The 22,102-nt window shown below is 47.2% G+C and overlaps 1 protein-coding gene and 1 long non-coding RNA gene across 2 annotated transcripts in view; one reads left to right on the forward strand and one right to left on the reverse strand.

The window, feature by feature from the left end:
• Positions 1-1,972: 1,972 nt before the first annotated feature.
• Positions 1,973-22,102, reverse strand: part of LOC137222105 (uncharacterized) — a 40,814-nt gene continuing 20,684 nt past the window's right edge. The window contains exons 4-7 of the long non-coding RNA XR_010942328.1: positions 19,484-19,652; positions 12,500-16,493; positions 10,345-10,428; positions 1,973-2,387 (exon numbers count right to left, since the gene is read on the reverse strand). This is a non-coding gene — a long non-coding RNA (uncharacterized lncRNA). The remainder of the gene's footprint in view (positions 2,388-10,344; positions 10,429-12,499; positions 16,494-19,483; positions 19,653-22,102) is intronic.
• On the forward strand, positions 12,756-15,614 carry DUSP1 (dual specificity phosphatase 1). Its single transcript, XM_067732839.1, has 4 exons — positions 12,756-13,122; positions 13,395-13,540; positions 13,910-14,129; positions 14,554-15,614. The coding sequence occupies exons 1-4, from the start codon at positions 12,756-12,758 to the stop codon at positions 14,922-14,924; spliced, it is 1,104 nt and encodes a 367-aa protein (XP_067588940.1). The 3' UTR covers positions 14,925-15,614.

Below are 22,102 nucleotides of genomic sequence, written 5' to 3' on the forward strand. Positions count from 1 at the left end.
AAACTTGACTTCTGTATATCGATCTTGTATCCTGTGACCTTGTACTTGTTTATTAGTTCTCATCGTATGTTCTTTTACATTCCTTAGGATTTCCTACATATAGAATCATGTCATCTGAGAATGAAGACAGTGTACTTCTTCCTTTACAGTCTGGGTGCCTCTTGCCTGTTTCTTGTTCCCGTGAGGCTTGTTCCTGTTTGGGGGTGTCTGCCTGAATTGTTCTTCCCCCAGCTGTTCCATGGCTCACTCCCTCACCTACTTAGGTCTTTACTCAAATGTCAACTTCTTGCCAAGGCCTTCTTGGGACACCCTACTTAAATTGAACCCCTCCTCACACCCCACACCTCTAACCCTTTTTCTTGCTTTGTATTTCTCCACAGCACTGACCATCTCAGACTTTATACCTCTCCCTTCTCAAGATGGTCCTGAGAGTTCCAAGAACAAATAATATGGCTGGAAGGAGGGCCTGAGCTGGTGCTTGGCCAGGGTTGGATGAAGGAGGGTCCAGGAGGGGCGTTCCCTGGGGACACTCAGACCCCTGCCCCACCCTTCCTGGCTGGGAGGGGAAGGGTCTCCATGCACATGGAAAGACATTCAGGAGGCAGTAGGTGGGGGTCCCTGGGGAGGCTCATATACAACCGTGCCTGCCTAAACAGCCCAGCCACACCCAGACAGGGCCCAGCCTCGACAAGGGCTCTACCTGAAGCTTGTTTGCATTTCATTTCACCTGAATAGAAAATGCTGGCGCTCAGGAGATGGGGAGGACAGAGGTAGGCTCCCAGTGACTCCCCCAGCTGCCGACCCACTAGAGGTGATCCTGCCTTTGGAGACTCCACTCTGCCCCTGGCAACCAGGAAAATACATTCCCTATTTGCACGGGGTTAAGGAACGGGATCTCTTTACACCCCCTCCCTTATCTGGAGCTTGTCCCAGAACTACGACTGGGGTTAGGCGTGTGTGTGTGCGGGGGTGATCCCTGAGCCCAGTATGAGCATAGGTGGGTGGAGGCTGCAGTGGAAAGAGCCCCTAGCTGGATGTCAGACAATCCTGGGTCCCTGTCCTGCTCTGTGTCTTTGCAGCAGAATGAACTTAAGGCCTGAGAGTCAAGCCCTGGGTGGGTTTCTACCTCCATCAAATAGGCCTGAGGAAGCCCCCTCACCCTGGGTGGGAGGTTTGCTCCCCTACTCTGGGTCTCCATTTCTTCATCTGTACACACAGTGTAAGAATACATCCTCCGTACAGCCACCATGGAGAACAGTATGGAAGTTCCTTAAAAAACTAAAAATAGAACTACCATACGACCCAGCAATCCCACTAATGGGCATATACCCTGAGAAAACCATAATTCAAAAACAGTCACGTGCCACAATGTTCATTGCAGCTCTATTTACAATAGCCAGGACATGGAAGCAACCTAATTGTCCATCGACAGATGAATGGATAAAGAAGATGTGGCACATATATACAATGGAATATTACTCAGCCATACAAAGAAATGAAATTGAATTATTTGTAATGGGGTAGATGGACCTAGAGTCTGTCATACAGAGTGAAGTAAGTCAGAAAGAGAAAAACGAATACTGTGTGCTAACACATATATATGGAATCTAAGGGAAAAAAAAAAAAGGTCATGAAGAACCTAGGAGCAAGACGAGAATAAAGACACAGACCTACTACAGAAAGGACTTGAGGATACAGGGAGGGGGAAGGGTAAGCTGGGACGAAGTGAGAGAGTGGCATGGACATATATACACTACCAAATGTAAAATAGATAGCTAATGGGAAGCAGCCGCATAGCACAGGGAGATCAGCTCGGTGCTTTGTGACCACCTAGAGGGGTGGGATAGGGAGGGTGGGAGGGAGACGCAAGAGGGAGGAGATATAACTCCATCAGCTATATACATGTATAGCTGATTCACTTTGTTATAAAGCAGAAACTAACACACTATTGTAAAGCAATTATACTCCAGTAAAGATGTTAAAAAAAAAAAAAGAATACATCCTCCGGGCTGCAGGCTCCAAGAAGATATTACCCATTAAAACATATATTATATATTCATATACAATATATGTATATTCTTAGTAAAATACACGTAACATAAAATTTACCATCTTAAGCATTGGTAAGTGTAAAGTTCAGTGGCATTAAGTACATTCCCATTTTTGTGCCTCCCCAAGAAGATATTATCCTTTAAAAAATACTGTCCATTCCCCACGATCCCCTCTGGTGTCCCACACCTGTGCTGGCTGTCACCCTCTGCCCTTGTTCTTGTCTCCTTGAGTGGCGAGATGATTGATGTGTTCCTCTCTCTCCCAGGCTGGGACGATGTGTCCCTCATCTGCTTGTCCCCTGTGTCCTGCACACGCTTGGCACAGAGTGGACGCTCCTTAAAAAGAAGTGAGTTAGACTCTTGGAGGTGGAGCCCCATGGACCAAGCCATCAGCGCAGGCTCTCAGGGTGGTTCTGCCAAAGCACACATTTTTCTTGTCTCAAACCGTGCATGACCCTCCAGACAGCACATCCAAAACCTTAACCCTCCCAAGAGCTTTGGAGGAGGGCGCTAGTCATCTCCACTTTGGAGATGAGGAAATTGGGGTCAAGGGAGGATGTGTGACTTGCCCCCGGCATCGTCCTTTGAGGTTACTGGCAGAGCTGGGATTTGAACACAGGCACTGGGGTGGGGCTGCACTATTTTCCTTTAAATCATGAACCATTTTAATTTTTAATGGATGCAAGCACTCTACACCGTTAAATACACTTTGAAAGTCATTCAACTTCGCTTCAATCGTAAGTTCTCTTTTATTAACATACCTTGATTTAAAATACCCTAACTTACCATTGACGGGTTGCTAGGTGAATCACTAGATTGAATGCGCAATTGCTTTATTATAATCTCCTCATTCTCTCTCCTTAAGTGAGCCTGAAAGTATTCAGTCTAAATTAGAGAACAGAACATTAGCCCTTATAAATGGCTAATGTTTATAAGATGCATCAGAAAGATCCCTGCTAACCCTTTGGCTGAACCCTTCTACTTGAGTAAAAGAACTTAGTCCAATTTAATAACAGTTCCATTTAAGTCTGCTTCTTCAAAGCCTATCAGCAATCCTCAGGCACTGGCACAGATTAAAATCAATCGGCAGAGCTGGGAGAGTACAAATCTCTGTGGATTTTGCAGATTGCTGATGCCTCAGTTTCCTCGTCTGTAAACGAGGACAGTAAAGATTAATGAGTTGGCTGTTGAAATAGTGCCCGGTGCCCACAGTAAGTGCTGGATCATGTTAATAATTATTACTGAGTGAAGTAAGTCAGAAAGAAAAAGACAAATACCGTATGCTAACACATATATATGGAATTTAAGAAAAAAATGTCATGAAGAACCTAGGGGTAAAGCAGGAATAAAGACGCAGACCTCTTAGAGAACAGACTTGAGGTTATGGGGAGGGGGAAGGGTGAGCTGTGACAGGGCGAGAGAGAGTCATGGGCATATACACACTAACAAACGCAGTAAGGTAGATAGCTAGTGGGAAGCAGCCGCATGGCACAGGGATATTGGCTCGGTGCTTTGTGACAGCCTGGAGGGGTGGGATGGGGAGGGTGGGAGGGAGGGAGACGCAACAGGGAGGACATATGGGAACATATGTTTGTGTATGACTGATTCACTTTGTTGTGGAGCAGAAACTAACACACCATTGTAAAGCAATTATACCCCAATAAAGATGTTAAAAAAAACCTAAAAAAAAAAAATAAATAATAATTATTACTGTCTCAGCCAAGCTAGCTGCTTTCGCTGACAGCTTCCACTTCACCCAGAGTTCACCTTGAGGCCATGTGACTGGACCTCACATTTTATTATGAAAAATTTCAGGCATGCGGAAAGGTTGAAAGAAGAATGCCATCCATGGACACCCTTATACCCACCACATAGACTCAACGATTGTTCATGTTGTGCCATATTTAATTTATTTACTTGCTGTTTTTATTTTCTTCTGAACATTTCAAGGAAGTTGCTAACATCATGACCTTTTACCACTAAATACTTCAGCGCGCATCTCTTAAGAAGGAGACGTTCTCCTAAGCAACCACCAAAAAGTGAATACGTCCATAATATCACCTAATGTCCAATTCATATTCAAATTTCACTTCTCAGCAGACAGTACCATCAAATTTTTGGATTTTTGCCAACCTGAAGGATGAGGGTCTCTCAGTGTAATTAGAATTTTCTTGTCTCTTATTATGATTACAAATGGGCATCTTCTCACATGCTCAGGGTCCTTCTGCATCTCTTTTTCTGGAACTATCTGCTCATGGCTTGTGTCCATTTTATTTTATTTTATTTTTGGCCGCACCACACAGAATGCAGGATCTTAGTTCCCCAACCAGGGATCGAACCCATGCCCCCTGCGGTGGAAGCGTGGAGTGCTAACCACTGCACCGCCAGGGAATTCCCACTTTTGTCCCTTTTAAAATCATATTTTAATTTTTTTCATATCTGTTTTTAAATACTCCTTAAATATTGGTGAAATTAGCCTTTGTCTCCATGTTGCAAATATTGTCTCCCATTTGTCTTTTTTTTTTTAATTTTTGCTTGTGCAGGGTTTTTTTTTTTTTGCCATAAAAAGCTTTTTTAAAATGTAGCTTTAATTTTTATGTAGCTGAATTTATCAAGTTTTTCTTTTATTGTTTCTGGGTTTTGAGTCCTACATTGAAAGGCTTTTCTCATTCCTGAGTTATAAAGGAATCCCCTCACGTTTTCTTCTACAAGTTTTAAGGTTTCACTTAAAAAAATCTGGATCTCTGGCTCATTGGGTATTTATTCAAGTGTTTGGTGTGAGGTATGGGTCCCCTTTTATCTTTTTTCCAAATGGCTGTCCAATTGTCCCAAGATCACTTATTAAAAAGTCCATCATGTCCAGTGATTTGAGATGCCACTTTCATCATACATCAAATTTCCATACGTACTTGGGCAACTTTCTGGACTTTCTATTCTGTTCCATTGTTCTGTCTGGCTAGTCATGTTCCTAACTACACTATTTTAATGCTGGGGCTTTATGATATGTTTTAATATCTGGTAGGACTTATCCCCATCCCTCTGCCTTTCTTTTTAAGTTTTCCTGGCCATTCTTGATAATTATTTCATACCAACTTCAGAATCAACTTGTTTAACTCTAGGAAAAATAAAAACAAAAAGCAAAAAAAAAAAACCCCCAATCTACTCTCAGTATTTTCATTAGGATCATTTTAAATGGATATATTTACCTGGGTCAAATGGACATCTTTATGGTATTGAACATGTTATTATTAGGGGGCTATCTTTGGGGCCCTGTTTTGGGTTGAATTATGTTCCCCCCGAGAGGTATGCTTAAGTCCTAACCCCAAGTACCTCAGAATGTGAACTTATTTGGAAATAGGGCCTTACAGAGGTACTCAAGTTAACATGAGATCATTAGGGTGGGACCTAATCTGATGTGACTGATGAAGATGAAGGCAGAGATTGGGGTGATGCCTCTACAGGTCAAAGAACATCAAAGATCGCCAGCCGGCCACCAGAAGCTAAGAGAGAGGCCTGGGACACATACTCCCTCACAGCCCTCAGAAGGAACTAACCTTGTCAATACCTTGGTCTTGCACTTCCGGCTTCCAGAACTATGAGACAAGCAATTTCTGTTATGTTAAGTCGCTCAGCTTGTGGTACTTTGTTTCGACAACCCTAGTAATCCACTTCAGGCCCCTCGGAGGATCTCTTAGGCTGGAATTGAGCGGTCCAGCCATGACTTCAGGACATCGAGAAGCATTTGTGTGTTTTCCTCACCCCAAGCAAGGCCAGCCAGGCCTGTTTCTTGCCTGCCCGAAGCGGATGAGTGAACCAATGAATGCGTTGGAAAGCTGGAGGTGTGACTTCACTCTCAGTGGGTGGCCAAACCCACTGAGGTCGAGGTCAGTGAATGAATCATTTGTGCAGTATGGCTCAGTGAGTCAGGGAGGGCCAGGCAGAAAGCCCGAGTCTGAGGCCTATTTCCCTGTCCCCTTCCTTTGGCATCTAGAAGCAGCCCCCTAAAAGTCGTCAGCCCATGAAACAGACAGTGAAATGCCGCAACGCGCCACCCTCATGATACGCCCTCTGTGTGCTGTGGAGAGATAAGGACGAAGGACTTAGAAAACAGAGAGGAAGCGCCAGGCCCCCAGCTGCTCCGCTTACTTGTATGTGCCTTTGGACAAGTTAGTTAACTTCTCTGGACCTCGGTTCCCTCATCTCTTCCTTTGTGGGTGGTTGATGGTACCTGCCTCATAGGGCTAGTGTCACAGTCTAGGAGGAAATGTATGTAATGCACTTGGCAAAGGGCTAGGGCTTACAGCAAGTGCTCAGTAGAGATTGGCAATTATTAATAAAAACTGCCCCCAAATAACTTACCCACAAAGGCAAAATTGGTAGGCACAGTTTCTGAGTCTTCAACTAGGATTCTGAATCCACCACTGGTAACTTTCTTCTCCTTCCTTCAGGGGACAGTTTGGAATAGACAAACTATGACCTCATTTGCTCCCTTCAACATTAATTAGTGTTTTCTAATAGTGAAAAGGAAATTATGCCTCAATTCATATTCCATCTCAAAAAAATTAACTAACAACAGAGATTTGTCACTTCTCACCGTGGCGTCAGTTCCCCTGGTGCCTGGGGCGGGGTTTGGGGCCATGTTGGCAGGCGGTGCCCTTGGTTCAGGGACAGGCCTGTCTGAGTCACAGAGGCCCTGTTACTTCCTGGTCCCTCTCTTGGGCTCCTGGGTTCATCTGCATGTGTTTATCCAACAAACCTGCTTTGAGGTTTGTTCTGGGGGCCAAGAAAGGCAAGGAACCGTTTCCCTGCTCCCAAGCTAGTAGGACAAACAGAAATGGTCAGCCATGGGGCCTGTTCACACAGGCTGCTGGAGCTTCATCTGGTCCCACAGCGAATCTGAGAGTTGGTCTCTTGGGGTTATTACTGCCCCCATTTTATAAGGCAGAAAACGGAGACTCTCAGGGGCCAAGTGGTAGATAACCGAGACCCATCTCTCAGAGGTGTTTCATCCCGACATTTCTATTCTACAACAGTCTTTGTCTCTAAGGAGACATCCCCTCCTCTGGGCATCTTTTCCTCATAATTCTCTCCCAGTTGGGAGAGGGCCCTTTTCCGGCCTTTCCGAGGTCTACCCTGGCGCTTAGCACCTGGGTTGTACTTGTCTTTTGACAAGTCTGTCCCCCTGCTAGACTGCTGGCTGTAGTACTTTATTTACTTTACTGTATTCTCCTGGATCTAAGAGGTCATCTATTCTGAGACCCAACCCCCCCCCCACCCCTGTTTAATGTATATACCATAAAGAAAGAGAAATGTTGGCAATTAACTATGTCAATTAAGTATGCTATGCCTCCGACTGTAAGATATATTCCACTTTGAGGAACGTTAAAATATGAAAAAATGTGCCTTAGGCTCAATGAACTATAAAAGCAATTACTGCTTTTGAACACATCCTAGGGAAAGAAGATTTTATAAACATCCATATACTAATAAGAACAAAATTCACTAAACACGTACCCTGTGCCAGGAATTGTTCTAAAGTGCTTTTCATCCATGATCTCATATCAGGGGTTGGCAAACTTTTCCTGTAAAGGGACAGAGGTAAATATTTTAGGCTTTGTGAGCCAGACAGTGTCATAGCTACTAACCTCCCGTTGTAATGTGAAAGCAGCCACAGAGGATAGTATCAATGTGCATGGCTGAGTTTTAATAAAACTTTATTTATGGACTCTGAAGTTTGAATTTCATACGACTGTCACGCGTTACAAAAATATTTTTTCTTTTGATTTTCCTCCCAACCATTTAAAATGTAAAAACCATTCTTAGCTTGTGAATTGTACAAAAAGAAGGAGTAGGCTAGATTTGGCTCATGGGCTGTAGTTTGCTGATCCCTGTCTCCTACGATCTTTACAATAGCCCTACAAGATAGATGTTATTATTATCTTCACTTTATACATGAGACAACTGAGTCTCAGAGAGGTAAAGTAACTTGTCCAAGGACACACAGCTGTTGAGTGGTCAGGCCGGGATTCTAACCCAGGCAGTCTAACTCTGTAACTTGCTTTTAACAAGTCACCCTAAATATGGTAAATATGGTTTACCCTAAATACTGTTGCCTTTCAACATTTTTAGCTTTTTCTCCTGATTACAAAAGTTCCACATTTGTGTTGAAATATTCAAATCATACAGAATTGTAAGAAAGAAAATGAAAGTAACCCCACCCTCCAGAGATAAACACTTGAGGGTCTGTACACAGAGTTCACACAATGCTGACTAGATTTAGAATGTTCTGGACACTGTGACTTTGGATAGGTTGCCTAACCACTCTGGGTCCTTGTCTCCCAAATGAGGGAGCTGGCTGAGATGATGCACTGCCACGAGCCTTCCCTGACCGTGAGATCTGTTTGTAAGGATTGTGCAACAGAAGTTGGTTCTGTCCTAACTGTCTGGGTGTGGAGGGTGAAGTCACCCCTTGCCAGCCCCTTAGGATGGGCCAACTGGCTGCTAAGTCCCTGTGCCCGTGGCTGCCCCAAATCCCAAAAACTGAGTGACTTTGGAAAGGCAGCAGGGATACCAGGGCCTGAGCCAGGGGTTGTAGGAGGCTTGGGCTCCCTCCAGGGCTGGTGCCAGGGACCACTCTGCCCACAGAGCAGAGCTCCAGGCAAGCTGGGAGTCAGAGGCTTCAGCCAGAGCTGCCGGGGATGGACTTGCAACAGGCAGGGAGGCCTTAAACAGACTGGGGTTCCTACCTCGGGATGCCTGGGTCCTCCCCTCCATATCTCCATCAGACAGGCCCAGGGTTTGGATCTGCATCTGATGATTACCAGCTGTGTGACCTTGGGCACATTCTCCTCCCTGTTTCCTTGCCTATAACATGGGGATAATAACCAGCCCACGGGATAATTGATTGGTTCATGAGATGATACCTGTAATGCAGCTGGCACAGGGGTGAGGCTCCATAAATGGCCATTTCTATCCCCTTCTCTCTTCTTACACTTTTCAACAGTACCTTTAAGAAAATTCTTCCACCATGCTACAAATTGTGGACCTACCATGTGCCAGGCACTGTATCTAAGATAGTAGGGTGGGGAGGTGACAGATGAGAGAAACACACCTCCTACCCTTAAGCAACTCAGGGAGGGTAAGATAAGGATCTGAGAGATGTTTACATAATCAGAAAGTTTGGACAAAGTCCTCCAGGGCCCAGGTGCAGAAGTTGGAGAAACCAAAGAAGGCTTCCTGGGGATGCCACTTTGGGACTTGGAGCCCAGAGGAGATAGCATTCTGGCAGGGGGAGGGGAACAGTGTGAGCAAAGGGGTGGGAAAGGATGAGAAACACATGTCCAGGGGTTTGCCTAAATCACAACAGAAGAGTCGGTGACAGCAGTGGGGGCGGGGCCAGATGGAGGGGTGGAGCCTAGTGGTGGCTTTGGATTTGGTGGGACAGAGGGAGTTAGGAAGCGTACTGAGCAAAGGCAGGAACTGCCTGCCTTACAGCACTAGGGGGACAGTAAAAGGGCTGTGGATTCTGGAAGAGAACAGGAATGGTGGGAGCCAACTCCCTCTCCTGAGAGCACCACCTCCAGACGTGACTGGCACCAGGCCCTCAATGGATAGCATTTCCAGTTTACAAATGGGGAAATGGAGGCTCAGGAATGTTAAGCCACTTTCCCAAGGTCACAGAGCAGACAGTGAGCTGGGGCCACTTTCTGCCTGTCATCTGGGGCATGCCACTCTTTCCAAAGTCGACTCTGAGGGCAGGATTCAGACAGAGATTGTAGGGTAATATCAACCCCGGCTACACTGAGTCTTCCCACAGCCCCTAGGAGTACATGTTCTTATCTCCATCACAGGAAGGAGGGACTGGGGGCTCAGGAGGGAAACGGATTTACTCAAGGCCACACATTAAGGGTGGGGAGTCCAGGCCAGGCGGTCCCACTGCCCCGCCCTGCCTCCAGGTTTATTTCTAAGTACATCTAAAATCAGGAAGAGCCCAGGTCGGAAAGGCCAGGTTCTCTCCCCAGAGAAAAAAATCCCCTGATGCTCTTTTGTGCCCTTCTGCCCATCAGGACCACAATTCCAGCCCCTTGCTGCTTCTGCAGTCACCACAGACCAGATTATGCTGGGCCTCTCTTTGGCTCCATCTCCAGCCAGAAGTAGCATCTCTGCTTCCTGGACTGGGGGCCTGGGTGGCTACATCTTTACCACCAGCCCCTCTGACCTGTGCCACTGTGTGTTGATTGGCCTCAAGGAGGGACCTTAGCCTGAACTGGACCTCTGTACTAACCACACCTACCTGCATCTTGTGGTGGACTTCTCCCCAGGTTCTGATGCCAGATGCTGAAACACACAGTGGCATGATGATATAAGCATTGCTCTGCTAGGAAGGGAAAAAACAAGAAACTTAGTGAATCATAACAAGAAGGGATGGGTAGGGCCTGGGTTCCTTACATCCATCATCTCTAACTTGGGCCTCAAACCATCCACAAAGTGCACAGTTGTAAACCCATTGTACAGATGTGAGCTTAGAGGCTCAGTGGGGGAAAAGATTCACCTGGGATCACCCAGCAACAAAATGACAGCGTGGGGTTCAAGCTCTGCTCTTTCCAAATAGGGATAGAGAGGAAAACCCCGCAGAGCTCAGCAGACACCTGACTTTAGGGCCAGACTGTGTCACTTAACACTGTAATATTTGTATAAAAAAGTTTTCTTTTTAAAAAATGTGTAGGTATTAAAAACCACTCTTGGTTAAAAAAAAAACAAAACTTGGATCAAGTTCGCATGCTGTGAAAAGTCAGCAGCTGTAACATTTTATGATTCAACGCATAAAATATGTTGAGTTCCTCAGATGAATAAGTAGTATAAACAAAGAAGTTTTTTCTTTCTTAAAAAAGATACAGGGAGGGCGTTGCCATTATCTGAGGACCTCTTTGCTGCCCTCAGCCAATGTTCATCTGAAGGTAGAAAACGCCCTTTACAAGAAAAAAGCACTTAGCCTTTTACTTTTCTAGAATTTAGGCAGAAAGTTTGAGCATGTGAGAACACCGAAGCTAAGCGAGGCAAATGCAGAAGTTGCCTCTGGTGATACAATCCACAGACCAACCACCCAGGGTGGCAGTGAAACGCCCCCCTCCCCCGGAGGAGAGGCTAAGAAACCACAGAATGTTCCTGATTCGGCACCCCAGCACGGTGGTGCAATATTTATGTTTGTGTACCTAGCACTGTTGGTGCTGCTGCAGAGGGGCTCCGCCGCCCAGGGGGGCGTCACTAGAGCCCAGGACGAGGGTGACCGCGTGGGGTTTTCCCAAACGTTTGTCCAGGTCCTGGAAATCCTCTTAAAGCACTGTAGGATTGGATTTCGAGTTCGGCCCATATTGATGGTGAGAAGCAGAGCGTGGGGGCTGCGCCCGGCCCCTGTTCCCCTTTGCAGCCCCCGAGCCCAGCGCTTAGTAGGCGCTCAATCAGTACATATTTGGGGCATAAAGAGATGGAGCCGCTCAGTCTTAGGCAAATGTAGCCAGAAACGTGTCCGGCGGCCCCTGGTGGGGCGCTGTCGAGCCGCGATGGGGGTCGCCTCCCTAAACCCCGAACCCCGCAATCCACAACCGCACCTTGCGACCCCTCACCCTGATTTCAGCCCCCTGACTTGCGCTCCATTGGCTCACAATCGTCTAGGGACTACACGACTAGGAATGAGATTCTTCCGCTTGGTATTCGATTGGAAGGCGTTTTACTCGTTAAATGTACATTTTAAGTAACAGGGAAGTCTGGGGAACAGGAGAATATTTCCCCGAACACCTCCACCCCAACTCAGCCAGGTAGTTCTGGGATGGATTTGTCTTCAGCCCTCATTTCAGGCGCCTCGCTGTTGCCCCACCCCCAGCAGTGTGATACTGGGCAAGTAAATCGCTTCTCCTCGGGAACCTGTTTCCTCGCCAACTGGGTACGAGGCAATGGGCGAAAGGGGCCCACGTGTATGCAAAAACAAAGGAAACCCCTTTCCGCTCCGGTGGGCGGCGGAGGGGGCGCTGGGAAGCGACACAGTGGAGGGGGAGGGGAGGCGGAGGCCGGTGGCAAACGGCCGGATCTCCCTGCCGTTCGCACCCGGGAGGTCAGTCCTCGCCTGGCACAGTGCCCGTCCCCTCCCCTCCCCGCCGGGCCCGGAGAGCGGCGCGGGCCAGGTCCCCGGGGACGCGCCAGGCGCAGGCCGGATGGCCTGGCGGGGCCTTGAGCCGGAGCCAGAGCGCAGCCAGCGGACCCCACTCGGAGGCCGATGACGTCTTTGCCTTTGGCTCCTCCGGCGCCAAGCCCGGCAGGGCGGGTGACGTCACCGCACCGGTCACGTGATCTCTATTCAAACAAACAAACCCCCTCCCCCTGAGCGCGCGAGACCCGCCCCTCCCCGCCCCGCCTCGCCTGCCAGCCGAGAGGCCACATATAAACGCGCTCACCCGGGTCAGGCTCGCTGTGAAGGACGTCGGGGCTGTAGGGACTAGGCGGGCCGGAGGAGCAGTTGGGAGAGCAGCAAGGAAACCGAGGCGGTCTAGAGTCCCGCACGACGACCCCTCGCTCAGTCCAAAGGCAGTTTGGGGTTTGGCGCAAAGAAAACCGGGGTCGGGCTTTTCCTCGAAAGCCGTCGCTCTACTTTTGGCTTCCCAGGACAAAGAGCACAGGAGGACTTGCACGCTGGGGACGCTGGGGCCGGCCATGGTCATGGAAGTGGGCTCCCTGGACGCCGGAGGCCTGCGGACGCTGCTGCGGGAGCGCGCGGCGCAGTGCTTGCTGTTGGACTGTCGTTCCTTCTTCGCTTTCAACGCCGGCCACATCGTCGGCTCGGTCAACGTGCGCTTCAGCACCATTGTGCGGCGCCGGGCCAAGGGCGCCATGGGCCTGGAGCACATCGTGCCCAACGCCGAGCTGCGCGGCCGCCTGCTGGCCGGCGCCTACCAAGCCGTGGTGCTGCTGGACGAGCGCAGCGCCGCCCTGGACTGCGCCAAGCGCGACGGCACCCTGGCTCTGGCCGCCGGAGCGCTCTGCCGGGAGGCGCGCGGTGCGCAAATCTTCTTGCTCAAAGGTACGCCGTCGGGGGTGCTCAGGGGCGGGCCGCACGCCCCCTGCCGCCTTGCCCGGGGACCCCTGGCCCTCAGCTCCTGGGGGGCTGCCCCACCTGGAGCGCTTGGACGCCTGAGTCGCATTGTGGGAACTTGTTGACTTTGGCACTAGGAACAAAAGACTCGCCTGGGCCTCTCCGGGATAAACTTACAGCCTTAGTGGATGGGGGAGTTGTATGAAGGTGCCCTGTCTCGGCGGTACTAACAGAAAAAAAATGTCTCTTTTTATTCCCAGGAGGATATGAAGCTTTTTCTGCTTCCTGCCCGGAGCTGTGCAGCAAACAGTCGACCCCCATGGGGCTCAGCCTTCCCCTGAGTACTAGCGTCCCCGACAGCGCCGAATCCGGGTGCAGTTCCTGCAGCACCCCACTCTACGACCAGGTTAGTAGGGAGGAGCCGTGCCCGAGGGGAGAAGGAACAGCTGGCAAAGGTGGAAGAGCAGTGCTAGTGAGAATATAGAAGGCGACATGCAGCTCTATTTATAACAGGGGACACGGGCATATTATTTATCCCATGGTTAAGTGGTATGATGGAACTGGGTCTCTAATTGTTGGCACTACAGAAATGAACTTGTTGGCCCTGCCTAGGCAAATGGGTTTAGTCCCCTATTTATTTATACTCTTAACAGCAGTGCTACAAAGTTCACCCAGTGTTGAAACTGACTTTTCCAGCAGGGAGTTTTTGTGGGTGTGGGCACCAGCAGTGACATTGAATAAAGCTTGACAAGTGTTGGATATTTCTGGATTTCAGGGTGGCCCAGTGGAGATCCTGCCTTTTTTGTACCTGGGCAGTGCCTATCATGCTTCTCGCAAGGATATGCTGGATGCCTTGGGCATCACTGCCTTGATCAACGTCTCAGCCAACTGTCCCAACCATTTTGAGGGTCACTACCAGTACAAGAGCATCCCTGTGGAGGACAGCCACAAGGCGGACATCAGCTCCTGGTTCAACGAGGCAATTGACTTCATAGGTAAATGGAACAGATGCCTGGGACTTCTGCCTCACTCCTTCCGTTTTAGTCACTGAGCTTAAACTCTATGGCAAGAACCCGAGTGACATACTTTTAAGCTTTCCTCTAGACGTTAATGTCAGTCTGGTGTGGGTAGCATCTCTGAGAAATATAGATTCGATGTCCCGTTTTATAGATTAGCAAACTGAATCTCAGGATGTTGATTTGTGCAATAGCAATCTGCTTAGTGGTGATGCCTGGTCTGGGTTTAAATGCCCTGCTGTTCTTTTCCACACTGCCTCCACAGACAGTGTCCGTGTGATGGCATGAGGCGATATTGACCATCTCTGGACAGGACACACGTGACATTTCTTAGACACCCTATTCCTGGGGTTGGGGTTGTTCTCCTGGGCTCTCAAGTAACCGACTGCACTTTGTTTTCCAGATTCCATCAAGAACGCTGGTGGAAGGGTGTTTGTCCACTGCCAGGCGGGCATTTCCCGATCAGCCACCATCTGCCTCGCTTACCTCATGAGGACTAACCGAGTCAAGCTGGATGAGGCCTTTGAGTTTGTGAAGCAGAGGAGGAGCATCATCTCTCCCAACTTCAGCTTCATGGGCCAGCTGCTGCAGTTTGAGTCCCAGGTCCTGGCCCCGCACTGCTCTGCAGAGGCGGGGAGTCCCGCCATGGCTGTGCTCGACTGCGGCACCTCCACCACCACCGTCTTCAACTTCCCGGTCTCCATCCCCGTCCACCCCACGAACAGTGCATTGAGCTACCTTCAGAGCCCCATTACAACTTCTCCCAGCTGCTGAAAGGCCACAGGAGGTGATCCTCCCAACCCAGCAGGACTCCAGGCTCCTTCCTGAAAGGGGAAATGCAGTAACTCCAGGGAAGGGAGCTTGTGAGGGCTGGTCCTTATTTATTTAATTTCACCCGAGTTCCACTGGGTTCCTGAGTGGTCGTAGTGATGACTTAGCACCAAGACGTTTGCTGAACTCAGCAGGTTTCGGGACCAACATACAGTGGGTACATAAAGTCCCTATGACAAAATGGGGCAGAAGAGAGAGGACTCAGCGTGTGAGTCGATTTCTTTTTGCTTGTCCCTGTTTTCTGAAGACACTTTCATGCTTGACATACCTACCAGTATTACCATTCCCGACGACACATATACATATGAGAATATACCTTATTTTATTTATTTTTGTGTAGGTGGTCCACCTTCACAAATGTCAGTGTCTACTCCTAGAAGAACCAAATACCTCAATTTTCTGTTGTGAGTACTGTAATATCCTGTAAATACAGCCCAAGCAGGTTTGTTTTCAGCACTGATGGAAAGCACCAGTGTTGGTTTTGTTTTGTTTTGTTTTTAAGTTGCCAACAGTTGTATGTTTGCTGATTATTTATGACCTGAAATAATATATTTCTTCTTCTAAGAAGACATTTTGTTACGTAAGGATGACTTTTTTATACAACAGAATAAATTATGGCCTTTCTATTGAAAACTTGATGCTTTATTTCTTGGGCAGCCCCACTGATCCCTCTCCCACCACTGAAATAGGGGAGAACAGGGTCTTCCAGAATGTGTGTTGGCATCTGATCCCATACTCTTCGGTGGCCCCTCAGTCCCACAAGATGGCTGGGTTGCAAGGATGGTAGAGAAGTGTGATCAATCATAAAAAAACAAACAAAAAAACATAGGTGCTGGAGCTGAGCTCTTGGTATTGGATTCAAGTGTCCACCTATGTATCTTCCCATCATGTCTCCCTCAAGTGTCCCCAGAGCCAAAACTAGGAAGTAGCCATTGACTTGGTTGCTTTTTCCATTTAATAACTTCCCCAGGATACCATAAAAAGCCTCCCTCCCCTCCCTGATCTCTGCTGAAGGGATGAGGATGATAGTTTTTCAACACATTTGCTATAAATGTGTTTCCACTATGTGCAAGGCAGGGTGTGCTAACTGACCCTAGAACAGCTCAGCAAGATCTGCAAATGAAGATGGTGAGACCCAACATAGCTAAGTGGCACAAGTCGGGGAATTGGGCCCTACATCTGTTTTGTTTCCTAATTCTATGTGCTTTGTGCTTTATCTCTTGCTTCTCATGTGTGCTTTTTTTTTTTTGCCTTTGAAAAGACCTTTATTTTTTGTGAAAAGAATACCAAGCACTATAAGCAAATACAGTGTAGACCAGTCACCAGAAATCCCCACCCCCAACCTGACCATTATTGTTTCGGAGCACATCCCCTAGGCATCTCTGCACACGTACCCATCATTTTTGGTGGCTGCCTCCTTCCGGTCACTTGCTGCCCTGCTTTCATAATTTCGTTGAAGAAGATAGACAATTAAATCTGACTTGCTCTAGGGCAATAGTCTCGATCTTCACTCTGTCTTGCCAAACAGGCCAATGCAGAGGTGTAATTAACTACCAACCCATAATCCAGTCTTTAATGTTGAACTAAATAACAGTGACGCTCCTGGGTTGCTGGCCCCTTAGCCCCTGCATTCCTTTACTTGTTTCTGGACAAAGTGCTGTAGGAAGCAGAAAAGCGAAAATCTTACTTTACTTTTCTAGGGGTGCTCTGAGTAGTGGTCCTGGTCCAGCCCCATCGTTCAAGGCCTTGACCTTTCTGCACTGGTTCACCATGCACCACCTGACTCCCAGGGCCTGAAAGATCCCTGTGTTCCATGTTCTAAGAACTTACCCCGGGCTGGCAAATTCATTTCCTCGGCCAGGCTTCCAATGACAAGTATGTTCACGCCTTTCAAAACAAACCATACCCAGTGTTTTTATCAAACCCTAGAAATCTACTCTTGCAAATATCTCCCTTCGTGGAAATGTACCAGCGACTTCGGGTCCGTGGCAGATGCCATGGCTGACATCCCCGTGGGCTCGGGCCATCACTTTCTGCTTGGCAGGCACTGGCTGGACCAACATTAATCTCCACTGTGATCCACACAGTGGAAAAATACAGTGGCTGCCTAAGGGAGCCGCCAGTGAAAACAATTCACTGACTTCTCCCAGCACAAGCTACTTAACCTCCTGCCAGCCCTGGAGAGCCAGGGTGATAACCCCTCCTCCCCATGCATCCGATTCCTGGTCTCAGGCCCTCCAGAAGATGTCAGTTTTGGCCTGAAACTGCTTTTCTTAGGAAGGAAAAAAGTGCCTAAGATGAGAAGAAAGATGCTTAAACTATTAAAATGTTGTTTCTCAGTTGGGAGATTGACATAGGGACAACTCGATCATTTAATACTGATAATGTAATAACAGCTGTCAATTTTAGAGTTAGCGCCCTGTGCCAGCCACTGTGCTAAGTGCTTTCCAGATGATCCAATTTAACTTTTAAAGCAACATCCATTTTACAGAGGAGGAAACTGAGGCTCAGAGAGGTGAAGCGACAACCCTCTAATTGTAGCTCAAGGTCATACAGCAAGTAAACGGCACTGCAAAGTTGGGAACATGGGTCTGTAAGAAGACTGGGGAAGAAAGCCCTAGTTCAGTCCAAAAGACAGCTCGTGGGAGTGAGGAAAAGATGAGCTTTGTAGCTAACCAGACGTCAGCATGGTTTTACCCCATAATATCAAGGTGGAAAAGCCATTTATCCCTATGGGCCTCGGTTTCCTCATCTGTAAAATGAAGATAATAAAACCTACTTCACTTGTGAGGAGGAAATGTGCTCATGAATGTAGAAGTGCCTGGCATGTTGTGGGCACTGGAGAAACATTCAGGTCTCTTTCCCCTCTCCTAATGACCTCTAGCGGTTCTTGGGTCTCAGTTTTCCCACCCATAAAATGACCACCTTGCAGTGGATCTAATGGGTAAGCTTCCTCCCAGCCCTCTAATTCTAGTACGTAGAATATGCATCAATGCATACTTTATGCTTTTCGGTGGTTTCCAGACACCCATTATTCCATTAGAAGACTAGCAACCCCAAGTGCTTCCACTGCATCCTCTCTTTTCCTTGGAATTTTGCAAATCGCAGCTAATTGGCCTTGAACTTGCAGCCTCCGGCCTCCATTTCCCTCCCTCCCTCCCTCCCCTGGCCCCTGGTGGATGACATCATTGCGTGTACCCCTTTAAGATTATATAAATCTGTGATCCTACAGTAGCCTCCATCCCCATGGAAACGCGGAGGAGTTTCCCTTTTGTGAGGAAAGCTGTCATGTCACTTCCTGCTGCTGACAAATCAGTTTAGGAGATTAACATAAAGGGGGGTGCGGGGTGCGGGAGGCGGCCTCTGAGAACTGCAGGCTCGGTGGTTTCTGGTTGCCATACACAGAGGCAAACAAAGCCGAGGTCGCGCGGGCCGAGCTCAGGTTTCCCACACCTCAACGGGTGGATCCAGGTCACCCGGGGCTATTTTTCTCCGCAGGCTGCATTCTGGGGAGCAGGTGGGAGGGCTGACCACTTATGGGGACTTTCCTGGGGCCCAGCAGGGCAAACCTGTTGGAGAACAGCCTCTGGGTCCAGCCAAGCCTCTGCTCCCCTTTATCGGCTCAGGAGGTGTCCTCATCCTTCGGCGAACAGAGGGTATGCCGGTTGCTAGCGCCACAGTGCACACAACTGTGCTCTGCTAAGGGAAATACGGTAGAACCACCTTTTTCTTGACTGTGGCTTTTTAGGCTAAGCAGCAGTCCATTCATTCGTTCATTCATTCATTCAACAAATATTTATTGACTCTCTATAGGCCCAGGGATGCTTTGGTGTTAGACAAAGTTCATATTCTTTTTTTTTTTTTACGTTTTTTTCAAAGTTTCTATCCTCCAGTAGCTAACAGTGGTGCTGTTGGGGTGTGTAAATAAATAATTAAGAAATAAGATAAGAATGAAGGCTCTGAAGGTGAGATATTAAAGGGGGGGTCCTTTAGATTTTGGTGATCAGGGAGGCCTCTCTGATGGGGTGACTGGAGAAGCTAAGACCTGAGTGATACAGCCCAGTTGCCTATTTGAGAGGTAAGCTGGGAAGAGGGTTCCAGGCCAGGAGGGCACTAAAGACTTGACGTTTGAGAGGGATCTTTGTGGACTGGTAGAGCACTTGACTTGGAGCCAGCTAGACCTGAGTTCAAGATCTGCTTCTGCCACTTGTTAGCTCTGTGACTTACTGTGGGTAAGTTACCAAACTCTAAGCCTCAGTTTCCCCATCTGTAATATGGGCCAATAACCTCTGACCTTCAAAGGCTTTTTAAGAATTAAATGAAAGGCCTCTGGGCTCATCGGAGAGGCTTTGGAAAGGCTCATTGTCCGCATTATGCCACCTGAGCAGCGGCACGCCTCCCCAGAGTGTCCTGGTGAAAGGAAACAGGGAGAAGTGAGTTGTCTTGCCCCATCTCTGGGCCCCAGGACTTATCCCAAGGGTTAGGGAGCAGCAGGTACTTACATATGTCTTCTTTATAAAGGAGTGAGTGACTGTCCCCTAGAAAGTCCTCAGTAGATGTTCGAATAATACCACCAAAATTCTGGGACTTTGTTCCAAATGCCTCAACAAGTAATAACTGTATGCCCTTGGGTAGATTACTTCTCCACTCAAAGCCTCAGTTTTCATATCTCTAAAAAGGGAGTGATGAAAGTATTTGCTTTACATGGTAGTTGTTAATATTAAATGAAATAACATACACAAAATATTTTGCACAGTACTCAACGCACAATAAACAATAAGCATTAACCACTTTAACCATAATTATTATCATCACCACTACCACTACCACCATCATCATCATAAAGTAAAGATTTTAGAAAGGAAACAAATTTTAATCTTTACTCCAGACCTCTCCCCTAACTGCGGACTTGTATATCCAATAACCTCCTTGACATATCCATGTCTTTATCAAATAGACTTCCAAATTTGGCAATTCCAAAAATAAACCTTTGATTTACCCCCAAACCAGCTCCATCTGTGCTCTTCCCATCTTGGTTAATGGCAACTTCATTCTTCCCTTAGCTCAGGTCAAGAACTATGGAGCCATCCTTGACTCCTCTCATTTTCTCATAACCTGTATTTGATTCATCAGCAAATTGAGACAGGTCCATTTTCAAAACATAACCATTTTCAAAATAGACCCACTTCTCATCACTTCCAAAACCTCCTCTCTGGTCCAGCCACCATCAGAAGTTGCCTATGTTACTGTAGTAGCCTCAGGGCTGTTCTTGTTTCTGCACTGTCCCTCTCAGTCTATTGGCCACCAAAAGCCAAAGCTACCCTTTTAGTGTTGCCTATAGTACACACCTTTGATGACAAGTTCAGCTTTTGCTCCCCTACAAATATTTTAATTTACTTTCATTATTGAAAAATGTTTTCACTGGGCAAAGAATTCCAGTTTCAACCTTATTTCTTCAACCATTTTGAAGACATTGTCTTCTCAATTTTGTAGTGTCTTTTGAGAAGTCAGCTTACTAACTTAGTGTTGTCCCTCTGAGGGTAATCTGTCTTTTTTCCCTGGTTGCTTTGGATTTTCTCTTTCTCTCTCTCTCTCTTTTTTTAAAATTAATTTATTTAAAAAAATTTTTTAAACATCTTTATTGGAGAATAATTGCTTTACAATCTTTTTTTTAAGCAGTTTTATTATAATGTCTCTGTAGTTTTCTTCCTATTTACCTTGCTTAAGATTTGTGCTTTTTTCAAATCTGTGGCTTGATGTCTTTCATTAGTCTTGGAAAATTCTGTTATTATTTCTCCATTTTGATACTTTCACGTATAAAACATAGCTATTTTAATGTCTGTGACCAATAACTATATAGATTCTCTTGTGTTTATATCTGTTGCCTGTGGTTTCTTTTGATATTTGTAAAATCATGTTTTATTCCCTCATATGCCTGGTTATTTTGATTGAGTGACAGGCACTGTGTATGAAAAATTTTAGAGATTATTTAAGGCAGTTTTACCCTCTTCTCAAGAGGGTTTACTTTGTTCTAGGTGGCTTGGAGGTCTAGGAATCCCAGATCACCTTAACCCAAACAGAGACAGAGATGGCTTGAGAGGACTTGAAGCTGGGCTTTAGACCCTGTGATGACTGCTACAGTCTTCTTCTAAAGATGTATTCTTTAGTAGTTGCAACTAAAAGTTTGGGGGTTTTCCAAGCCCCCCAGCCTGTATTACTTTTTGGGATAATATACGAGAAAGCCTAGGCGTATACCAGATTCCTTCCTGGTGTGCCCTGAACTCTAATATTTGTCCCATGATACTCATGAGTCAGTTAAAACCTCTGCTCAAGTTGTTAGCCATTCAGCTTCTCATTTCAGAATTGGCAGATAGCCCTTCGGGGAAAAGAGGCACCCAATGCTATGCTCATCCCTCTGGGTTTTCCTCTTCCAGCTCTTGATCCCACAGTTCCTCACTGCCCTTTTACCACTTGAATGTCTTCAAACTGAAATGTTTAAAAGTATTTTGTCCAACTTTTCTAGTCCTCAGCAGTAGAGTGGTTCTGGACGATGTGGTCTGCCATGACTGGAAGGGAGTTATTTAGACTTTTAAAAACCCAGAGTGAAACTTCTAACACATGAGGTTTCTTTTTCTCCTCTACCCCTACCCTCCATGGCACCCACCTCACTCATAATAAAAGGCCAAGTCTTTACAAAGGCTACAAAACCTGACGTCACTTGTTTGGCTGATACATCTCTGACCACATCTTCTGCCACTCTTCCCCTTCACTCATCTCTTCCTAGCATAGGCAGAGTTCACTTTTGCTTCAGGGACCCGTTCTCTTCCCTCCGCCCAGACCAATCTCCCTTTAGATCCCTGCGTCTGGCTTCCTCATTTCCTTCAGCTCTCAGTTCAAAAGTCATCTCTTCAATGGGCCACTTCCTGACCACCACCCCACTTAAACTAGAACCACCCTGCCCCAACCCTGGCCACCCCATATCCCTTTCTCTGCTTCACTTCTCAACAGAGCACTTATCACCGCCTAACACTTACTTATTTGCGTGTGGTCTATTTCCCCACTGGAACAGAAGGCCTTGAGGGCAAGGACCTTGTCTGTCTTGTTCACTGTGGGATCTCCTG

This window comes from Pseudorca crassidens, chromosome 3, assembly GCF_039906515.1.
Source record: "Pseudorca crassidens isolate mPseCra1 chromosome 3, mPseCra1.hap1, whole genome shotgun sequence".
NCBI classification, from domain to species: Eukaryota; Metazoa; Chordata; class Mammalia; order Artiodactyla; family Delphinidae; genus Pseudorca; species Pseudorca crassidens.